The 18,785-nt window shown below is 42.8% G+C and overlaps 2 protein-coding genes across 2 annotated transcripts in view; one reads left to right on the top strand and one right to left on the bottom strand.

The window, feature by feature from the left end:
* Positions 1-3,078: 3,078 nt before the first annotated feature.
* LOC120365050 (disintegrin and metalloproteinase domain-containing protein 1a-like) lies at positions 3,079-5,602 on the top strand. The gene has a single exon (XM_039472332.2). The coding sequence runs from the start codon at positions 3,122-3,124 to the stop codon at positions 5,600-5,602; it is 2,481 nt and encodes an 826-aa protein (XP_039328266.1). The 5' UTR covers positions 3,079-3,121.
* Positions 5,603-6,616: 1,014 nt separating this feature from the next.
* The window catches only part of TMEM116 (transmembrane protein 116), a 144,749-nt gene continuing 132,580 nt past the window's right edge, over positions 6,617-18,785 (bottom strand). Inside the window, exon 12 of the mRNA XM_074402218.1 lies at positions 6,617-12,237. The gene's annotated coding sequence lies outside the window, so the exon portion shown is untranslated. The remainder of the gene's footprint in view (positions 12,238-18,785) is intronic.

Below are 18,785 nucleotides of genomic sequence, written 5' to 3'. Positions count from 1 at the left end.
CCACTGCACCTGGCCTAGGCTTGGTAAAATTTAAAAGAGGCACAACACCAGTTATTATTGAGAATGTGCAGCATTCCCAATCTGCAAACTAGCACACCAGTTTGCAATGCAGTTTGTTATATTCTAGTTTGATGAAATTTTGCTTATCCTATGACCTAGCATCTACTTCTAGGTTTCTATTCTAGAACATTATATGCACTTGCATCATGTTACATAGACAATAATATTCACAGTGGCAGTGTTTATGGTATACCCTCAAAGCAAAGGATAACAGATAAAGGATCATGAGTCACAAGGGATTCACACAGAGAAATACCAGTGCTGTGATATGAAAAGGAATGAACTTTGGCTTCATACAATAACATGGAGGCAACTTAAGTGAACTATGGAATAAAAGAAGCCCCATAAAAAGTTGTACTTTTATGTATTCATATGAATTCTAAACACAGTGAAATGAAGCTGCATGTTATAGGTTGCATATTTAGAAGGTAAAAGTACCAAAAAAAAAAGTGAGGAAGCTGTTAATCTACAAAAAGTTCAAAAATAAATGTTAGCCAGGAATGGTAGCATGTAGTTGTCTTCCCTGGTGCTTGGAGGCTGAGGCAAGGAAGATTCCTTGAGTCCAGGAGTTCAGGGGTACAGCAAGCCATGATCACACCACTGCACTTTACCCTGGGTGACAGAGCAAGATCCTGTCTCTCAATAATAGTAAGAATAAAGAGAGTATCCTGGGTACATCTGCAAGTGGAGGGATTTGTAATTATAAATAGGTGTCTATGTTTATTCTGTGGAGCTCAGAGTACTGATTGTTTTAACAAAATTATGCTTACAGCTTTTCTATTTTTCATAATTCCCCCAAGTCTACATCTGTGTTAAAAATGCACTTTTCAGCTGGGCACTGTGGCTCACACCTGTAATTCTAGCGCTTTGGGAGGCTGAGGCGGGTGGATCTCCTGAGATCAGGAGTTCAAGACCAGCCTGGCCAACACTGTGAAATCCTGTCTCTACTAAAAACACAGAAATTAGCTGGGCATGGTAGCTGGCACCTGTAATCCCAGCTACTCAGGAGAATCACTTGAACCTGGGAGGCCCTGGTTGTAGTAAGCTGAGATTGCGCCACTGCACTCTAGCCTGGGCGATAAGAGTGAAACTTCATCTGAAAAAAAAAAAATGCACCTTTTAGTGAATGTAATGTATTCCAGAATTTAAAATGGTAAATACAGACAAGAGGTGATGAACAATGCAGAGTGTAACTATGTTCTCTTTCTCAAAGCCATTCATTATAAAACACAGGCAAGATTTGGATGGTTAGTGGAGAATGTTACGGACTGAATGGAATGGTTTCATTCAGGTGAGAAAGTACAGCATATAAAGAGGTTGATCCAATAGATAAACATATTTTTAAGATTAGGAGATGGGCCCATCATACACGTGGAGTTCATAAGAAAGTGAAATGAAAGGAGATCTAATACACAAGTGAAAGAATTGATCTTAGATCAGACCATGGATGATTCATCCATGAATCATACAGGTTGAATGATACAGATGGATTCATCTGGGGGTTACATTTGCTTCTGCTTTTTTTTTTTTTCAGTGAAATATGAGGCAAGAAGAAATCAGGAGAATGAGCTGACCAGCAAAATGCACTAGGGGGTAAATTTGGAGATCATGAATGTGCCATTAGTCAGTATAGGTAAGTCAGCATGTGGGTTTTCCTGAAGACATTTTTAGCCACCAGGGCAGGCACGCAACAAGTACAAATAACATACAGCAGATGACACACTGTACTACTCATACCCGGGAGTCCCTTTATTCATTCAAAAATAATTCATTTTCTTTGACTCTTGGACAAGGCCTCTTGTATGCCTGATGGTATCAGGATGAACAAATAGAGGTGGTCACTGAAAGCATAGAGATTATATACTAACACAGGGGAGACATTGAGGACATCTACCTTTCAACACACAGAAGAATAATCTTAGCACCTCCATATGTGAGGCTATCACTAGGAGAGTGTAGTTCTGGAGGTAACAGCCAATGGTTCTATGATAATAACATAAAATAGAAAGCTACTCTGTTGTCATCTCCCATATACTCTTTTGGACAGTATTATAATCAGAATATAGAAACTCGATTTTGATGATGTTAAGAAATAGGACTCTCCGGATGCAGTGACTCACACCTGTAATCCCAGCACTTTGGGAGACTGAGGCATGGGGACTGCTTGAGGTCAGTAGTTCAAGACAAGCCTGACCAACGTGATGAAACCCCATCTCTACTAAAAATAAAAAAATTAGTCAGGTGTGGTAGTGGGTGCCTGCAATCCCAGCTACTTGGGAGACTGAGAAGGGAGAATTGCTTGTACCTAGGAGGTAGAGGTTGCAGTGAGCTGAGAACAGGTCATTGCACTCCAGCCTGGGCAATAAAAGCGAAACTCAGTCTCAAAAACAAAGATTACTGTGCCTTGCCCATAGGTCACCAGCCCACTGGGGTCTATGTTGGGGCACAGGGTAGCCACCTCACTTGCATTTTCCAACAGCCTGGCCCCTGACATGCTGACACACATATCTCTAATGCCTCACTGAGCAGAAAAGAGCACCCTGGTAAAGATGTTCATGTGCTCAGAGCATGAATTTAAGAAGAGAGGAAATGGACAGTGGAGTATGCCCACAAGAGAGATCTCCAAGCCCCCTGATCTGGAACATTTGGAGTTAGCTGAGCAACGGACAACAGGTGGGGCGGGGGAGGGGCTGTTCCATGTAGGCCAGTTGAGAAAGGCATGAAGATTTTGCTTCCTCTTGCACAGTACAGTCCTGCATTATAGAGTTTCTGGTCTTTTTGGTGATACATCCCTCCATGATGTCAATAGGACCTTAACCAGGGGAACTGAAGCTGAAGCTGAAAGAGAAAGTCATCAAGAATGGAAAATTTCTGAAAGACATGAGATAGATCCAGAAGACTAGGAAGAGACCTGGCCAGAAAGCTGGGTCTTTCAGAAGTGAAAGAAGCTTTATGCAGCCAACACAGATCTGGGGCTAGTACCTGTGTCTGAGGGTCTGCGTGTCAGGGAGAGCTGCTGCTCATGGACACAAGTTGCATCATCAACTGATTCCCTAGGGCCATGCCAGTGACAGCCGCAGTGAGAGACTTTGCCTCCTTCCTGTCTTCTCTGCTGAAACTCCACGTGGTTTTGGATGAGGCTAGGAGGGTGCTTCAGACCTGGGCTCCCCAGATGAAGAGTGTGAGGCTGGGGTTACTGCCAGGTCTTTCGTGTGTCAGGTTGGGGACCATGTTGCTGTTGGGGATAATTTTTCTCTCAAGCATATACTGTGACATGGTCTCGGTATATTACTCTTCCTATGAAATAGTCATCCCAAAGCGGCTGACGGTCAGGGGAAGTGAAGAGCCAGTGGAAAAGGCATCCTATTCGCTATTTATGGAAGGCCAGAAGCACCTGGTTCACCTGAAGGTGAAGAGAAGCCATTTTGTGAATAATTTTCCAGTCTACAGTTACCACAACGACGTCCTGGGGCAAGAATCACCTTTCATCTCCCATGACTGCCACTATGAAGGCTACATAGAAGGAGTGTCAGGTTCTTTTGTTTCTGTCAACACCTGTGCAGGTCTCAGGGGCATCTTGATCAAGGAGGAAAAATCTTACAGCATTGAGCCCATGGAGTCTTCAAGACGGTTTGAACACGTGTTATACACCACGGCACATCAAGCGCGCGTGTCCTGCGGTGTCGTTCACACAGACAGCCCTGTGGTGTCCACTAGTTGGCAACAAGGGAGCAAGAAGCCTCATGATCTACAGGCGCTGTCCTACTTGTGGTCACACCCCAAGTATGTGGAAATGTTTGTTGTGGTCAACAACCAGCGGTTCCAGATGTGGGGCAGTAACGTCAATGAGACGGTCCAGAGAGTAGTGGATGTCATTGCTCTGGCCAACAGCTTCACCAGGGGAATAAACACAGAGGTGGTGCTGGCTGGAATGGAGATCTGGACCGAGAGGGAACTAATAGAGGTCGCAGTGGACTTGCAGGTCACACTCAGGAATTTCAATCGCTGGAGACAAGAGATGCTCTTCCATCGTGCGAAGCATGATGTTGCCCACATGATCGTTGGGCATCATCCTGGACAGAATACGGGCCAAGCCTTTCTCAGTGGTGCCTGCTCAAGCGGTTTTGCGGCAGCTGTTGAATCCTTCCATCATGAAGATGTGCTGTTGTTTGCAGCCCTCATGGTCCATGAGCTCGGCCACAACCTGGGTATTCAGCACGACCACTCGGCCTGCTTTTGTAAAGATAAGCACTTTTGCCTCATGCATGAAAACATCACAAAAGAAAGTGGCTTCAGCAACTGCAGCTCTGACTATTTCTACCAGTTCCTTCGAGAACAAAAAGGGACCTGCCTATTTAACAAGCCAAGGCCCAGGGCCCGCAAGCGTAGGGATTCCACCTGTGGAAATGGCGTGGTGGAGGACACGGAGCAGTGTGACTGTGGTTCTGCCTGTCACCTCGACCCATGCTGTGATCCCACATGCACTCTGAAGGAGAATGCTGAGTGCGGCCATGGCCTCTGCTGCCTGGACTGTACTTTCAGAAGGAAGGGGTTTTTATGTCGTCCTACTCAGGATGAGTGTGACCTCCCAGAATATTGTGATGGGAGCTCTGCAGAATGCCCTGCAGACAGCTACAAGCAAGATGGCACGCTGTGTGATAGAATTCACTATTGCTCTGGGGGTCAGTGTAAGAACCCCGATAAGCAATGCATGAATATATATGGGTACCCTGCAAGATCTGCCCCGGAAGACTGTTACATTTCAATGAATACCAGAGGAGACCGGTTTGGAAACTGTGGCCATCCCACTGAGGATCAGCAAAAGTATGTTACATGTTCAAGTGATAATGTATTTTGTGGGAAACTCGTATGTACAGGTGTCGAATCCTTACCCCGACTCCAAGCTCAACATACCATGATCCAGGTCCCTCATGACGATGACTGGTGCTGGAGCATGGATGCCCATAACATTACGGATATCCCTGATGATGGAGATGTGCACGTCGGCACTTCTTGTGCCCCAAACAAAGTCTGCACGGATCACTCCTGCGTTCATCACTCTGTACTCCTGTATGACTGCAGACCAGAGGAATCGTGTCATGGGAAAGGAGTTTGCAACAATTTAAGGCACTGCCATTGTGAGTTTGGTTTTGCTCCTCCTGACTGTAAAAATCCAGGAAATGGAGGTAGTGTGGACAGTGGCCCTGCTGGTAATCGAAGTGATGAAATTATAAGTATAGAAGAAAAGAGAAATCATACTGCTGGTCAAAGTAATCCCCAAAGAGGTTATGTGAGTAATGACAAAAATAAAAGCCTAAGGAAGTTGCTGTACATAGCCCCCATGTTGCTTTCAGCATTATTTGTAGGTCTAATTATTTTTGCCATTATGGGAGCTAGAAAGGAGATATCACAGTGTTCAGAAGATTACACAGAAGCAACTCTAGAAGAGGTTGCACCAGAACAGAATGTAGGAAAAGGAAAGGAAGAAGAAGAGGCAAAAAATGAGTTGTCCAATAAAGCTAACAGTGGACACACTGGGTGAGTAGGAAGCTCAGTGCTTCAGGGAAGTGGGCATTTATGCTGCTGTGCTTCTGACCAAAATCTGTACTCTGTAAAATGTACTAGAGGGATTTTCTTCTACTTTCTTCATTTTAGTAATTGATTACATATACATTTAAAATTATATGTAAGAGAAACTACTATTTTTACATTATCACATTTAATGAAACCATTGTAATTAAATTTTTGTTACGAAGCATTTCTGTCAATGTTTTATTAGGGCCAATTTTTGCATTGCCTGTTTTTAAGTAAAGCCATCTCCCATCTACTTTGTTTTACATGCAATACTACCTGCATATATAAATACTGCTTTTCTACAATTTTATTTCCCAATCACAACTACATATTATTATTATTATTTTTTGAGGTTATTTTTTATTTTTTATTTTTATTTATTTATTTTTTAATTGCATTTTAGGTTTTGGGGTACATGTGATGAACATGCAAGATTGTTGCATAGGTACACACATGGCAGTGTGGTTTGCTGCCTTCCGTCCCCTCACCTGTATCTGTCATTTCTCCCCATGCTCTCTTCCCACCTCCCCACCCCCGCCCCTCCCCCATTTCCCCCCAACGGACCCCAGTGTGTAGTGCTCCCCTCCCTGTGTCCATGTGTTTTCATTGTTCAACACCCGCCTATGAGTGAGAATATACAGTGTTTGATTTTCTGCTCTTGTGTCAGTTTGCTGAGAATGATGGTTTCCAGGTTCATCCATGTCCCTACAAAGGACGTGAACTCATCGTTTTTGATGGCTGTGTAATATTCCATGGTGTATATGTACCACATTTTCCCTATCCAGTCTATCATCGTTGGGCATTTGGGTTGGTTCCAGGTCTTTGCTATTGTAAACAGTGCTGCAATGAACATTCGTGTGCACGTGTCCTTGTAGTAGAATGATTTATAATCCTTTGGATATATACCCAGTAATGGGATTGCTGGGTCAAATGGGATTTCTATTTTTAGGTCCTTGAGGAATCGCCACACTGTCTTCCACAATGGTTGATTTAATTTACATTCCCACCAACAGTGTCTATTAGGTTTGCTTGTTCCAGGTCTGTATTCAGGTCCTGGATATCCTTGTTGATTTTCTGTCTGGTTGATCTGTCTAATACTGACAATGGGGTGTTGAAGTCTCCCACTATTATTGTGTGGGAGTCTAAGTCTCTTTGTAAGTCATTAAGAACTTGCCTTATGTATCTGGGTGCTCCTGTATTGGGTGCGTATATATTTAGGATCGTTAGCTCTTCTTGTTGCAGTGATCCTTTTACCATTATGTAATGTCCTTCTTTGTCTCTTTTGATCTTTGTTGCTTTAAAGTCTATTTTATCAGAGATGAGAATTGCAACTCCAACATATTATGTTAGAATAGTTGTTTATGAGATGTGTTGTTTTAATTTGCCCTGTGAAGTATATTCGTAAAATGAGATTTTAACATAAAGCTACGGAAATTCCTATTTGTGTATAACATGTAAGTTAGGCTTTTTGTGACCTAATAACTGGGACTACTAACAGTTGGGGTCTCTCTAGAAAAGGCTAGACCTGATTCAGGGACTTCTCAAATTCTCAGTTCAGGTACCTAAAGAATGGGAAGGCAACCTAGACAAGATGGCCTTTACTAAGATGCTAAGTTCATGTCTGAATACTTGTTTATTCATTTTTTTGTCTTAATAATTCTACTGAAGTTCACATTTTGTTTACTGACAATTGATAGGAACATCTCAAATTACAAGTAACAGAACTTTCAATGTGGTAGTCATTTTTTGGTGAAGTAAGGACACAGTAAATGTAACAGTAACATTCTCCATTCTGTGCCAGGCCCTGTGCTAAACACCTTATATTCACTGCCTTCATTTAATCCTCCCAACTGCCCTGTGAAACCTCCATCTTGTACATGAGGAAACAGAGACTGAAGTTTGCTCTAGAGCTAGCCAGGACCTGCATCCCTCCCCAGGAATGAGTGAATCCCTTGCTTCATGAGCCTTTTTCTTCAGTTAAAAAAAAAAAAAAAAAAAAAAGTGAGGGAAAAGACATGTCCTTAACTGCCCAGAACATGGCTTCAGCCTCAGTGACTCTAAGGAAACCAAAGTTGTACAAATGAATGTTGATCCTATCATGAACCTATGGTGTTGTGTAGTCATTATGGATTGAAGAGTCTTTTCTCCTACTACATCCTGACAGCATGGCTGGCAATAAGGTTGGCATCTTATTTAACTCTGAGGGCCGAGCTTGTGGTAGGTGCCAAGACAAGTCAATGACTTAACCAGAGCCAACCTCAAAATATGGGGATTGCTAGTCTCTAGGCATGGCACTTGCAAAATCTTTCTCAGAAACAAGAGCTACAAACTGAGCAAATGTTCTGTCTCAGGGAAGATCCTAAGCATCAGTCCCTGAGCACATACTGCTGAGCCCCTCTTCTAACTGCCCACTCTATGCGAGGTAACAGAGCAAACAAAAGGATAACACCTGCTGTCTGCTTTCAAGAAGCTTATGTTAGTTTCTCTGAGTGGAATAAAAACTTCGGAGCAAAATCTGAAATGAAGTCTTCAGTTGTGGATATGTGACTACAAGTAAAACAGGTAGGAAAACCAGGTCACAGGTCTCAGGACTGATTCTGATAATCAAATCCTGGTTGAGTTTTATGCCAAAAGATCAAAATTCACAGTGAGAGACTGGGCGTGATATCAGGCTGGGCATGATATCACGCCTGTACTCATAATGCACTTTGGGAGGCCAAGGTGAGAGGATGGCTTGAATCCAGGACTTTGAGACCGGTCTGGGCAACATGAAAAAATTTACCAAGAAAATTTTACAAAATTAGCTGGGCATGGTGGTATGCACCTGTAGTCCCAGGTACTTCAGAGGCTGAGGCGAGAAGATCCCTCGAGCCTAGAAGTTAGAGGCTGCAGTGAGACACAGTCGCACCACCACACTGCAGCCTGGGCAACAGAGTGAGATTCTGGTTCAAAACAAAAACAAAAACAAAAACAAACAAACAAACAAAAAGAACCCCTGCTATCAGTTGGTAGGCACTTGAGAGTTTTGAGAACAAAAGTGAAACTGTGTAATCAAAGGTCTCCAAATGTAAACTTGTATTAGAGACTTTTGAAAAATATGTGAAAGTGTCTGTGAAAAGCACTTGTACAGAGAACTGGGGAGTTACAGAAGGGGTAACCCTCACGGTGGGCATGCTGATGGTGACTGTAATGAAACAGAATGAATATCACATATTTAAAACATCAAGGATAAGGGAATCACAATATAAATAATGATTTACATGTGAATGATTATTCTTGGTTGATTTAATAGAGCTCTTTAAGGACCAGAAGGCAAGTAGATAATTGGAATGAAGAAATGAAGCCAACAGAGCATTGGACAAAGACGTCACAAAATTCAGCAAATGAGTTTTTTTGTAGTAGACGTTTAAGATTTTATTTATTTATCCTTATGACTGATTTGAGCTTCAGGATTACAAGACCATGTTGAAGATAGGAAACCAAGATTAGAACAAGTGTTTGGTTTTTGTTATTTTGCTTTTGAGATGGGGTCTAATTCTGTTGCCCAGGCTAGAGTGCTGTGGCATGATCATGGCTCACTGCAGCCTTGAACTCCTGGGATCAAGCGATCCTCCTGCTTCAGTTTCTTTTCAAGCAGCTAGGACTACAGGCACATGCCACCATGCCTGGCTAATTAAATTTTTCTTTTTTTTTTTTAGACATGAAGGTATCACTATGTTTCACAGGCTGGTCTCAAAGTCCCTGTCTCTAGTGATCCTCCTGCTCTGACCTCCCAAAGTGCTAGAATTACAGGCGTAAGGCACCATGCCTTGCCTAGAACAGGTGTTTGAAGAAATGTTCTCAGAAATGATTTTAGAAAATTGAACATATTTGTAAATTCTCACATGAATTATAAAATATCTAGAAACCCCAGATTCTGGCAATGAAGGCTGAAATCCATTAGAATAGATTATTACAGGGAAGTGACCAGTTTTAATGTGAGCAGGACAGAGAGGATAGGATAGGCCTGAAATCTCTAGAGTTCAAGGGGCAGCTTTCTGCATTGTGTATGACTGTCTTTAGGAACTATATTCTTTTGCCTCTCCTGGTAATATTTGGGAGCTTCTGAGTAATGCTTGTACCTTTCAATGACAGCACAATAACACTGGTGGTCACACGTGACCCAGCCATGTGCCCCCCCAGGAGACTCTGGTGGTGACTTCTTGCCATTCTTTACCTACCTTCTCTGAGCCAATCTTGTCCTATCTGTGCTCTCCTAGGCCAGTGGAGACCTAAGCCCTTCCTTTACTTCACCAAAGTATAGCCAAGTCTAGGCTCTAGATCTGTATCCTGACATGGGAAAAACATAGGAAAACGTCACTGTGGGAAATAAAGGAATGGGATGTTGCAGATATTAATGCTACTGGACAGACCAGGGGTCAAGCCCTTTCCTGGGAAACTTAAAACAGCCATTCCTCTACTTGACCCCAACATGACAAATTTGCTTGTCCCTTCAGGAATGCCTGATGGAATGTCTTCCTAACCTGGAGTCGTACTACACTCCCTTCTCTGGGGCTCAGTTGAAGAAAAAGTAAAGAATGACCTTAAACACAGAGGACATTATGACCTCACAGTAATGCAACTCTGCAAACAATGAAGATTATCTCAATATCTCATGTTATATTCGATTGCCAAAAATAAATCAGCTTCTTCAGAGGCTGTAGTGAGCCAAGATTGTACCACGGCACTCCAGCTTGGGCAACAGAGTGAGATTCTGTCTCAAAAATAAATAAATAAAAATAAATAAATCAGCTTCTTTATTTATAAAGCTTATTCTACAACAGCATTTTGGTATTGCCGTTTGATCAACATGGGTACTGAAGTGTTTCTTCAAAATTAAGGGCAGATTTCTTCCAAGAATAAGGTTGCAAATTGCTGCACCTTTAATATTCATGCTACTTTTGGACATTATCCTTGAAAAATGTTTGAGCTTCGGGGAATAGGAAAAAAGACCCAATACTACTTATGGTGTTTAATAAAGATAATTGAGTCTTACATAAGGAGGACACGCCAGAATGAAGTATAAGAGGATGATATGGTTTGGATTTGTGTCCCCATCCAAATCTCATGTGGAATTGAGGGTGGTACCTGGTGGGAGGTAATTGGATCATGGGGACAGATTTTCCCCTTGTTGTTTTCTGACAGTGTGTGAGTTCTCATGAGATCTGATGGTTAAGAACTGTGCCACACTTCCCCCTTTGCTCTCTGTCTCTCCTGCTACCATGTGAAGAAGGTCCTTGCTTCCGCTTCATCTTGCACCATGATTGTAAATTGCCTGAGGTCTCCCAGTCATGCTTCTTGACAAGCCTGTGAAACTGTGGGTAAATTAAAACTCTTTTCTTCATAAATTACCCAGGCTCAGGTAGTTCTTTATAGTAGTTTGAAAATGGATGAATAGAAGATAACCAAGGCTTTGGGAGGAATTTGTCAATGACAAAGCCATGGTGACTCTTCCCATGGTTAGGAAATACTTTTTAAAGTATTTCAAAGGAGGGCCGGGTGCCATGGCTCACACCTGTAATCCTAGCACTTTAGGAAGCAGAGGTGGACAGATCACTTGAGGCCAGGAATTTGAGACCAGCCTGGAAAACATGGTGAAACCCTGTCTCTACTAAAAATACAAAAAATTAGCTGGGTTTGGTGGTGCACACCTGTAATCCCAGCTACTCAGGTCACCGAGGCACAAGAATCACTTGAACCCAAGAGATGGAGGGTGCAGTGAGCTGAGACTGCACCACTGCATTCCAGCCTGAGCTACAAAGCGAGACTCTATCTCAAGAAAAGAAAATTTCAAAGGAAAATATCACAGGTGGAATCATGACTACATGTTTCATTGCTATAATCTAATTTGTTCTCTAATATCCTGATTAAGATTCCCCAGACACACATTTGTCATCACAGTCTGGAGTCTGGAAACTTTAACTGCTTGCCCATTATCTAGAGTAGAAAATGTAAACTCAGTGTGACACTGAAGGACAGTGACAACTAGGCCCTCCTGTCAGTTCGCAACCGTTATGGCCTATGGCTTCTGAAAACAAGTATTTCCTCCTATCAGCATGCCTAACATGTCTGTCGTTATCACATACCACATCCATTTGCCACTCTGGACTTCCGATCAGAGTCTTGTTTCCAGGGAATGACCTTACTCTTTCCTACCCCTATTTAGTTTAACCCTCACAGCCCCGGTGTGGCTCTTGAAACTGCTCCCACATACCTTTCTCAACTTTCTTTCCCAGATGAAATAGGGTATGCTTGAGGATACTCATGGAAAGTGAGACTGAATCTATAGACGAGGCAGTCTGAAACAGACCATCAGGTGGCTGTTTTCTAGGCAACAGGGAGAATACATGCTTCCTTATTAAGTGAAATTTCCAGTTGGTACTGTGAGAGTGAGAAACGTGTTTATTCATGAGATGTATTCTCGGAACCCCAATTCTGGAGGTGTACTCATGCCTTAGAGGAGAAACAGAAACAAACCCTTGTACAAGACACACAAAATAATCTCTTAAACTGCAACATTTCTTCTGGTAGTAGATTTTCAGTAGTGGATCTAACAGCCATGAGCTGGGTGTTACGGTTTCACATGAAAAATAGAAATAAAAAAGGCATAGCGTCAGTGCTAACGAATAGGAGAAAAAGCTCTCCCTCATGCCCTCCATTGCCACCCTTTCTGTTTACCCACCCAAAGCCATCCTTTCTATTTCCATAAATAACTTATGTCATTATAAATAGGCAGAGGTGCAAGTAAATATGCTAAGATAATGGAAAAGGCCACCAATTAATTCTTTGGTTGAAAAAAGTAAGAATGGGTTCCCACTTTGAGGTAATGGATGTGTTGTGATTTATGAAAAGCTCCAGACATTCAGGTATCTCTTTATGGAAAAATGAAAACTGCTGCAATAAAATTATATAAATGTATCAAATCTTACAACTATGAAGGGTTTGAATGGAAAGTTTTATATTTTTACACTAATATACCTAAAATAAGAGCCTGTTAATCTTACGAGCTTTTACAAGAGCAGACAACTTTTTTTTTTTTTTTTAGAGCAGATAACTTTTGATCAGACTTGGTACACTGGTCATGTTTATAACAAATCTAAATACCTAAAAATGTTTTACAAAACAACTCAAGAGAAAAGATTTGCGACACCTTTCTTTGGCCCTCCAGGAGCTCTCTTCTTGCCTTGGATGCTAAGGACGTGAGAACTATGTCAGCTCTGCATCTTGTGTTTTGCTAGCCTAATAAATCCAATCAGGAAGAGATTTTTTTTAGAGCAAAAATGAACCTTTTTAAAAGGGAAAAAGTATCTTTGTTCTGATAGAGGGGACTTCTGTGTTCCACATTCCTAAATAGTAGGTGTCATGTTCTCACTGCTTGGTCATTTTTTTTTCTTCTTCTTTGAGATGGAGTCTTATTCTGTAGCCAGGCTGGAGTGCAGTGGCATGATCTTGGCTCACTGCAACCTCCATCTCCCGGGTTCAAGTGATTCTCCTGCCTCAGCCTCCTGAGTAGCTGGGACTACAGGCATGCACCACCATGCCTGGCTAATATTTTGTATTTCAGTAGAGACGGGGTTTCAGTATGGCCAGGAATGTCTCAATTTCTTGACCTCATGATCCACCCACCTCGGCCTCCCAAAGTGCTGGGATTACAGGCATGAGCCATGGCATCTGGCCATTTCTTGGTCTTAAGACACAGAGCTGAACTTCCTGAAACCTGGATTTCCTCCTCAGTAAGATGGCACACAAAGAATGCCTCTCACAGAGTATTTGTGAGGTTGAATTGGATAATGTGTGTGAGGTGATCTAGTGTAGTGCCTGGCATACAGCCAGTGCTAAATGCTGGTGGCATCTCAAATCGAATGCCATGATGAATATAAGATTGTATTATTAATTGTGCATTTTTCAGCAATGTTTAGATTTAATCGCCATCAACTTATAATACTGAATTTCCCTGATACGGCATTCTGACCTACTACGTGGTCATTTGCAGACATATTCTGTCTCCATTACTATATAGCAAATCTCTGTGGGTGAGGAGCAAGATCTGGTTAACTTAGAAATCACTCCTTTGGGCCCAGTTATGGCTGAGGCTGGCATGGACTTTCCTGCTTTCCTCAGAGCTCCACTCAAGATCATAGTGACATTAAAGCAATCTTGTTTCTTGAATCCCAAATCAAGAATCCTGATCTTCTGCCTCTTCCGATCCTGTCTTCTACCCTTCATGCCCAAATCTCCAGGGGAGATCTATTGGTCCCCTCCAGGCCTTGAAAGAAGTCCCATTCTACAGAGAGGCTTGCACTTGTTGTAGCTTCCTATGTTTTCATTCACTGATTCCACAACTCTGTATTGAGTCTTTATTCATACATAGTTCTAGGCACGGTGGCATGTGGCGGTGAGTAGGACAAAGCCTCTTCCCATGAAAATTATGAACTCGAGTTGGGGAAGGTAACCAATAATCAGGTAACTACATGATGTGCCAGATTTTACTATGTGCAGTGAAGCAAAATGAGCAGTGCAAGGGGATTGAGAGTGATGTTAGGGTGGTGTGCTGTATTAAACAGCAGTCACAGGGTCCTGACCGATAAGGCGTCATTTGAGGAGAGATGTGTAGAAAGTGAGGGGGAAAGCTCTGCAGGTATCCGCAGATGGACAAACCAGAGAGAAGGAACTCTAAGCAGGCAGTCCTGAGACAGGAGCTTGCTCACCATGTAAGAACAGCAAGGAGGGTCAGCACTTCTGGACAGTGCACACCGTGAAGAGTAGTGGATGAGGGCTGTGAGTGGAGAGAGATCACGTAAATGCTTGGTAGAGAATGGTGTTTTCATTGCAGTGGAGATGGTGAGCGTGGAAGGTTGTAGCACGGGAGTGATATGAGCTGAGGCGTGTGGAAGGAGCACTCCATCTACTCTGTGAGAACCAGGCAGGACAGGGCAAGGGGCAATCCACTGTAGGAGCCGAGAACGCTTGGCGGTGCCTGTGACTTGCCAAGTGGGAGATGTTGGAAGCTTGTAGGAAGGTGGTTGGAGTGGTATTGTGAGAATGGTTGGAATATGGAAACACTGTGTGACAGAGCTAAAGGGTTGGCTGAAAGAGCAGATGTAGATGGTGAAAGGCAGCAGAGGAGGATGGTTCCAGAGGCTTTGCCCAGAGACACTCCAACAACGGAGTTGCCATTTACTGAGATGGGGATGAGTTTGGATAGAGCAGGTGTTGGACGTGCTGATAGTCTGAGATGCCGGCTAAACATCCAAGCAGGCATGTCGGCTATTCAGTAAGATGGTTGGGTCTGGATTTCAGAAAAGACATGATCGAGCGATGCATATCTGAGAGCTGTCTATGCATCAGTGACACTTCAAGCCATGGGGACTGGTCGACATTACCTAGAGAGGATTATAGCTAGAGAAGTCCATCCTGACTGCCCTTATAGCCTACTGTCCACCCAGCAGATACAGTGATTCTTTAAAAATGTAAGGCATGTCACACTAACTTTTTTTTTCAATGGGGTCCCATTATGTTGCTGGGGCTGGTCTCAAGTTCCTGGGCTCAAGCCATCCTCCTGCTTCAGCAAATGGTGTTGGTGGTTGCATAAAGACAGGATCTGAGGATTTGAGGACTGGGTGAGGACTTAGCTGTAAGGTGTTCCACATGTAGATGTTGCTACAAGGCAGCAGTGTCAGGAAAGAAGTCAGAGAAAGACGGGACACAGAAAAAATGGACACAGTGTGGTAGAGTACCACCAAGGGAGAGCTCTGTCCAGAAAACCAAGAAAAGAAGGTGTTTTTGGAGGGGTTTTCATGACAAACCCATGAAAGCAGGAAATCTTCTTGGCTCTATGGTTAACATATGTCCAGAAAGTAATCTCTTTTTTTATTTTTATTTTTTTGAGACGGAGTTTCACTCTTGTTACCCAGGCTGGAGTGCAATGGCGCGATCTCGGCTCACCGCAACCTCTGCCTCCTGGGTTCAAGCAATTCTCCTGCCTCAGCCTCCTGAGTAGCTGGGATTACAGGCACGCCCCACCATGCCCAGCTAATTTTTTGTATTTTTAGTAGGGACGGGGTTTCACCATGTTGACCAGGATGGTCTTGATCTCTCAACCTTGTGATCCACCCGCCTCGGCCTCCCAAAGTGCTGGGATTACAGGCTTGAGCCACCACGCCCGGCCAGAAAGTGACCTCTTATCCCCCCACTCTCCAGTGTGGTGCAAGTCACCTTCAACTTCCTCCCAGTCAACGGCACAAGTCTTTAACTGGTCCTCTGCTTCCATCCTGACTGCCCTTATAGCCTACTGTCCACCCAGTAGGTACAGTGATTCTCTTAATGTATAAGGCACTTCACACTTTTTTGTTTAAAAAGGAGCCATGCAGGTGGGAGTGGTGGCTCAGGCCTGCAGTCCCAGCACTTTGGGAGGCCAAGACTGGCGGGTCACCTGAGGTTAGGAGTTTGAGAGCAGCCTGGCCAACATGGTGAAACCCCATCTCTACTAGAAATGCAAAAACTAGGTGGGCATAGTGGCATGTGCTTGTAATCCCAGTTACTCAGGAGGCTGAGGCAGGAGAACCGCTTGAACTTGGGAGGCAGAGGTTGCAATGAGCTGAGATCATGCCACTGCACTCCAGCCTGGGCAATAGAGTGAGACTCTGTCTCAAAATAAATAAATAATAATTATTTTTTTTTAAAAAGGGGGGCCTCACTATGTTGCCTGGGCTGGTCTCAAGTTCCTGGGCTCAAGCCATCCTCCTGCCTCAGTAAATGGTGTTGGCGGTTGCATAAAGACAGGATTGAGGGTTGATCATGTGATTTGACAATGGAATTATTTATTGGTAACCTGTAGTAGAGCAGTTAGCTGGATGGGGGTGGAGGGATGAAAGCCTTATTCTACTACAATCAATATAGAAAGGATGGGTCAACAAACATTTGTAAAGGTCTTCATCCTAATTATTTGCAGAAATGCAGAGCATAACTACAAAAGAATATCATTGCATATCACAAGCTTTGCGAAATTTAAGAGTTACAACACCAATTCTTTTTTGTTTTTTGTTTTTTTGAGACAGAGTCTCACTCTGTCACCAAGCGCCAGGCTGGAGTGCAGTGGCACAATCTAGGCTCACTGCAACCTCCACCTCACAGGTTTAAGCAATTCTCCTGCCTCAGCCTCCCGAGCGGCTGGGACTACAGGCACACGCCACCACATCCAGCTAATTTTTTTTTTGTATTTTTAGTAGAGATGGGGTTTTACCACGTTGGCCAGCGTGGTCTTGATCTCTTAACCTTGTGATCTGCTCGCTTTGTCCTCCCAAAGTGCTAGGATTACAGGCGTGAGCCACTGCACCTGGCCACAACACCAATTCTTACTGAGAACGTGCAGCAATAAAGTTTCCCAATCTGCTTTAGGAAGGTGAATTGGCACATTGTTTTCCAATATGATTTATTATATTCTAGTTTAAGGAAATTTTGCCTATCCTATAACCTAGCATCTACTTCTAGGTTTATACCCAGAAGGTCATATGCATCATGTTACATAGACAATAATATTCACAGCAGCAGTGTTTATGGTATACCCTGAAAGCAGAGGAAAACAGATAAAAGAAAGGATCACAAGTCATAAGGGATTCACACAGAGAAATATCAGTGTTGTGGTATGGAGAGAAATAAACTTTGGCTTCACACAATAATATGGAGGCAACTTAAGTGAACTGAAGGATAAAATAAGCCCCATAGAAAGCTGTACTTTTATGTATTCATGTGAAGTCTAAAGACAGGTGAAATGAAGCTACATGTTACAGTTTGCAAATTTAGAAGGTAAAAGTACAAGAAAATGTGAGGAAGCTGTTACTTTAAAAAAATTCAAAAATAAAAATTAGCCAGGTGTGGTGGCATGTACTTTTTATCCTCCCAGGTATGTGGGAGGCTGAGGCAGGAGGACTGCTTGAACCCAGGAGTTCAGGGGTACAGTGAGCCATGATCACACCACAACTCGCCATCAGTCTCCAGCCTGGGTGACAGAGCAGGACCGTGTACCGCAAAAGAAAAATAACAATAAAAACAAAAAGGATCATAAGTATCCGTTCAAGAGGAGAAAGCTGTAATTATAAAGGGCGCCAAGGTTACTGCCATGGAGCTCAAAGTGTTGTTTAAACAAAATTATGTTTACACAGCTATTTTATTTTTCACAATTCCCCAAAATCTACATCTATTTTAAAAATCAACATTTCAGTGAATGTGCAGTACTCTATAATTTTAAAATGTTAAAAACAGACAACAGGTGATGAAGTATGGAGACAGCAAGTATGTACACTTTTTTTTTGAGACAATGTCTCACTCTGTTGCCCATCCATAAGTGCAGTGGCAGGATCTTGGCTCACTGCAACCTCCACCTCCTGGGTTTCAGCAATCCTCCTGCTTCAGCCTCCCAAATAGCTGGGACTACAGGCACAAGTCACCATGCCTGATTAATTTTTGTATTTTTTGGTAGCGATGGAGTTTCACTATGGTTCCCAGGCTGCTCTCTAACCCTGGGCTCAAATGGTCCATTCACCTCACCAAAGTGATGCGGTTATAGGTGTAAGTTGTACCTGGTCAAGTATGCATACTTTATCAAAGCCATTATAAAACAGAGGCAAGATCTGGATGGTTATTGGAGAGTGATATGGGCTGAAAGAAATAGTTTTTTTAAAGTGAGGAGGTACAACAAATAAGAAGATTGATCCAATGGACAAACATATTTTTTAAAAGACAGAAGGGCCCATTGTAAAAGTGAAGTTCTTAAGAAATTTAAATGAAAGGAGACCTTACACAAAAATTAAAGAATTGATCTTACATAAGACCACGGATGATTCATCCATTGTAACAGAAGAATTTAGATACAGGTGGATTCATCTGGGACCGATATCTGCTTCTGGTTTTTTTGGTTTTTTTTTTTGTTTGTTTTTCAGTGAAATATGAGGCAAGAAAAAAAATCAGGAGAGTGAACTGACTAGAGAAATGAAGTAAGGGGTAAATTTGGAGATCAGAAATGTGCCATTAATCAGTATAGGTCAGTCAGCATGTGGGTTTTCTGAAGACATTTTTAGCCATTGGGGAAGGCATGCAACAAGCACAAATAACAC

This window comes from Saimiri boliviensis, chromosome 7, assembly GCF_048565385.1.
Source record: "Saimiri boliviensis isolate mSaiBol1 chromosome 7, mSaiBol1.pri, whole genome shotgun sequence".
In the NCBI taxonomy this organism is placed as follows: domain Eukaryota; kingdom Metazoa; phylum Chordata; class Mammalia; order Primates; family Cebidae; genus Saimiri; species Saimiri boliviensis.
The sequence above is the reverse complement of the archived record's forward strand: the minus strand, read 5'-3'. Positions and strand labels throughout refer to the sequence as shown.

Coding starts and splice junctions, on each gene's coding strand:
- LOC120365050 (XM_039472332.2), top strand. CDS start 3,122: ATGCCAGTGACAGCCGCAGTGAGAGACTTTGCCTCCTTCCTGTCTTCT.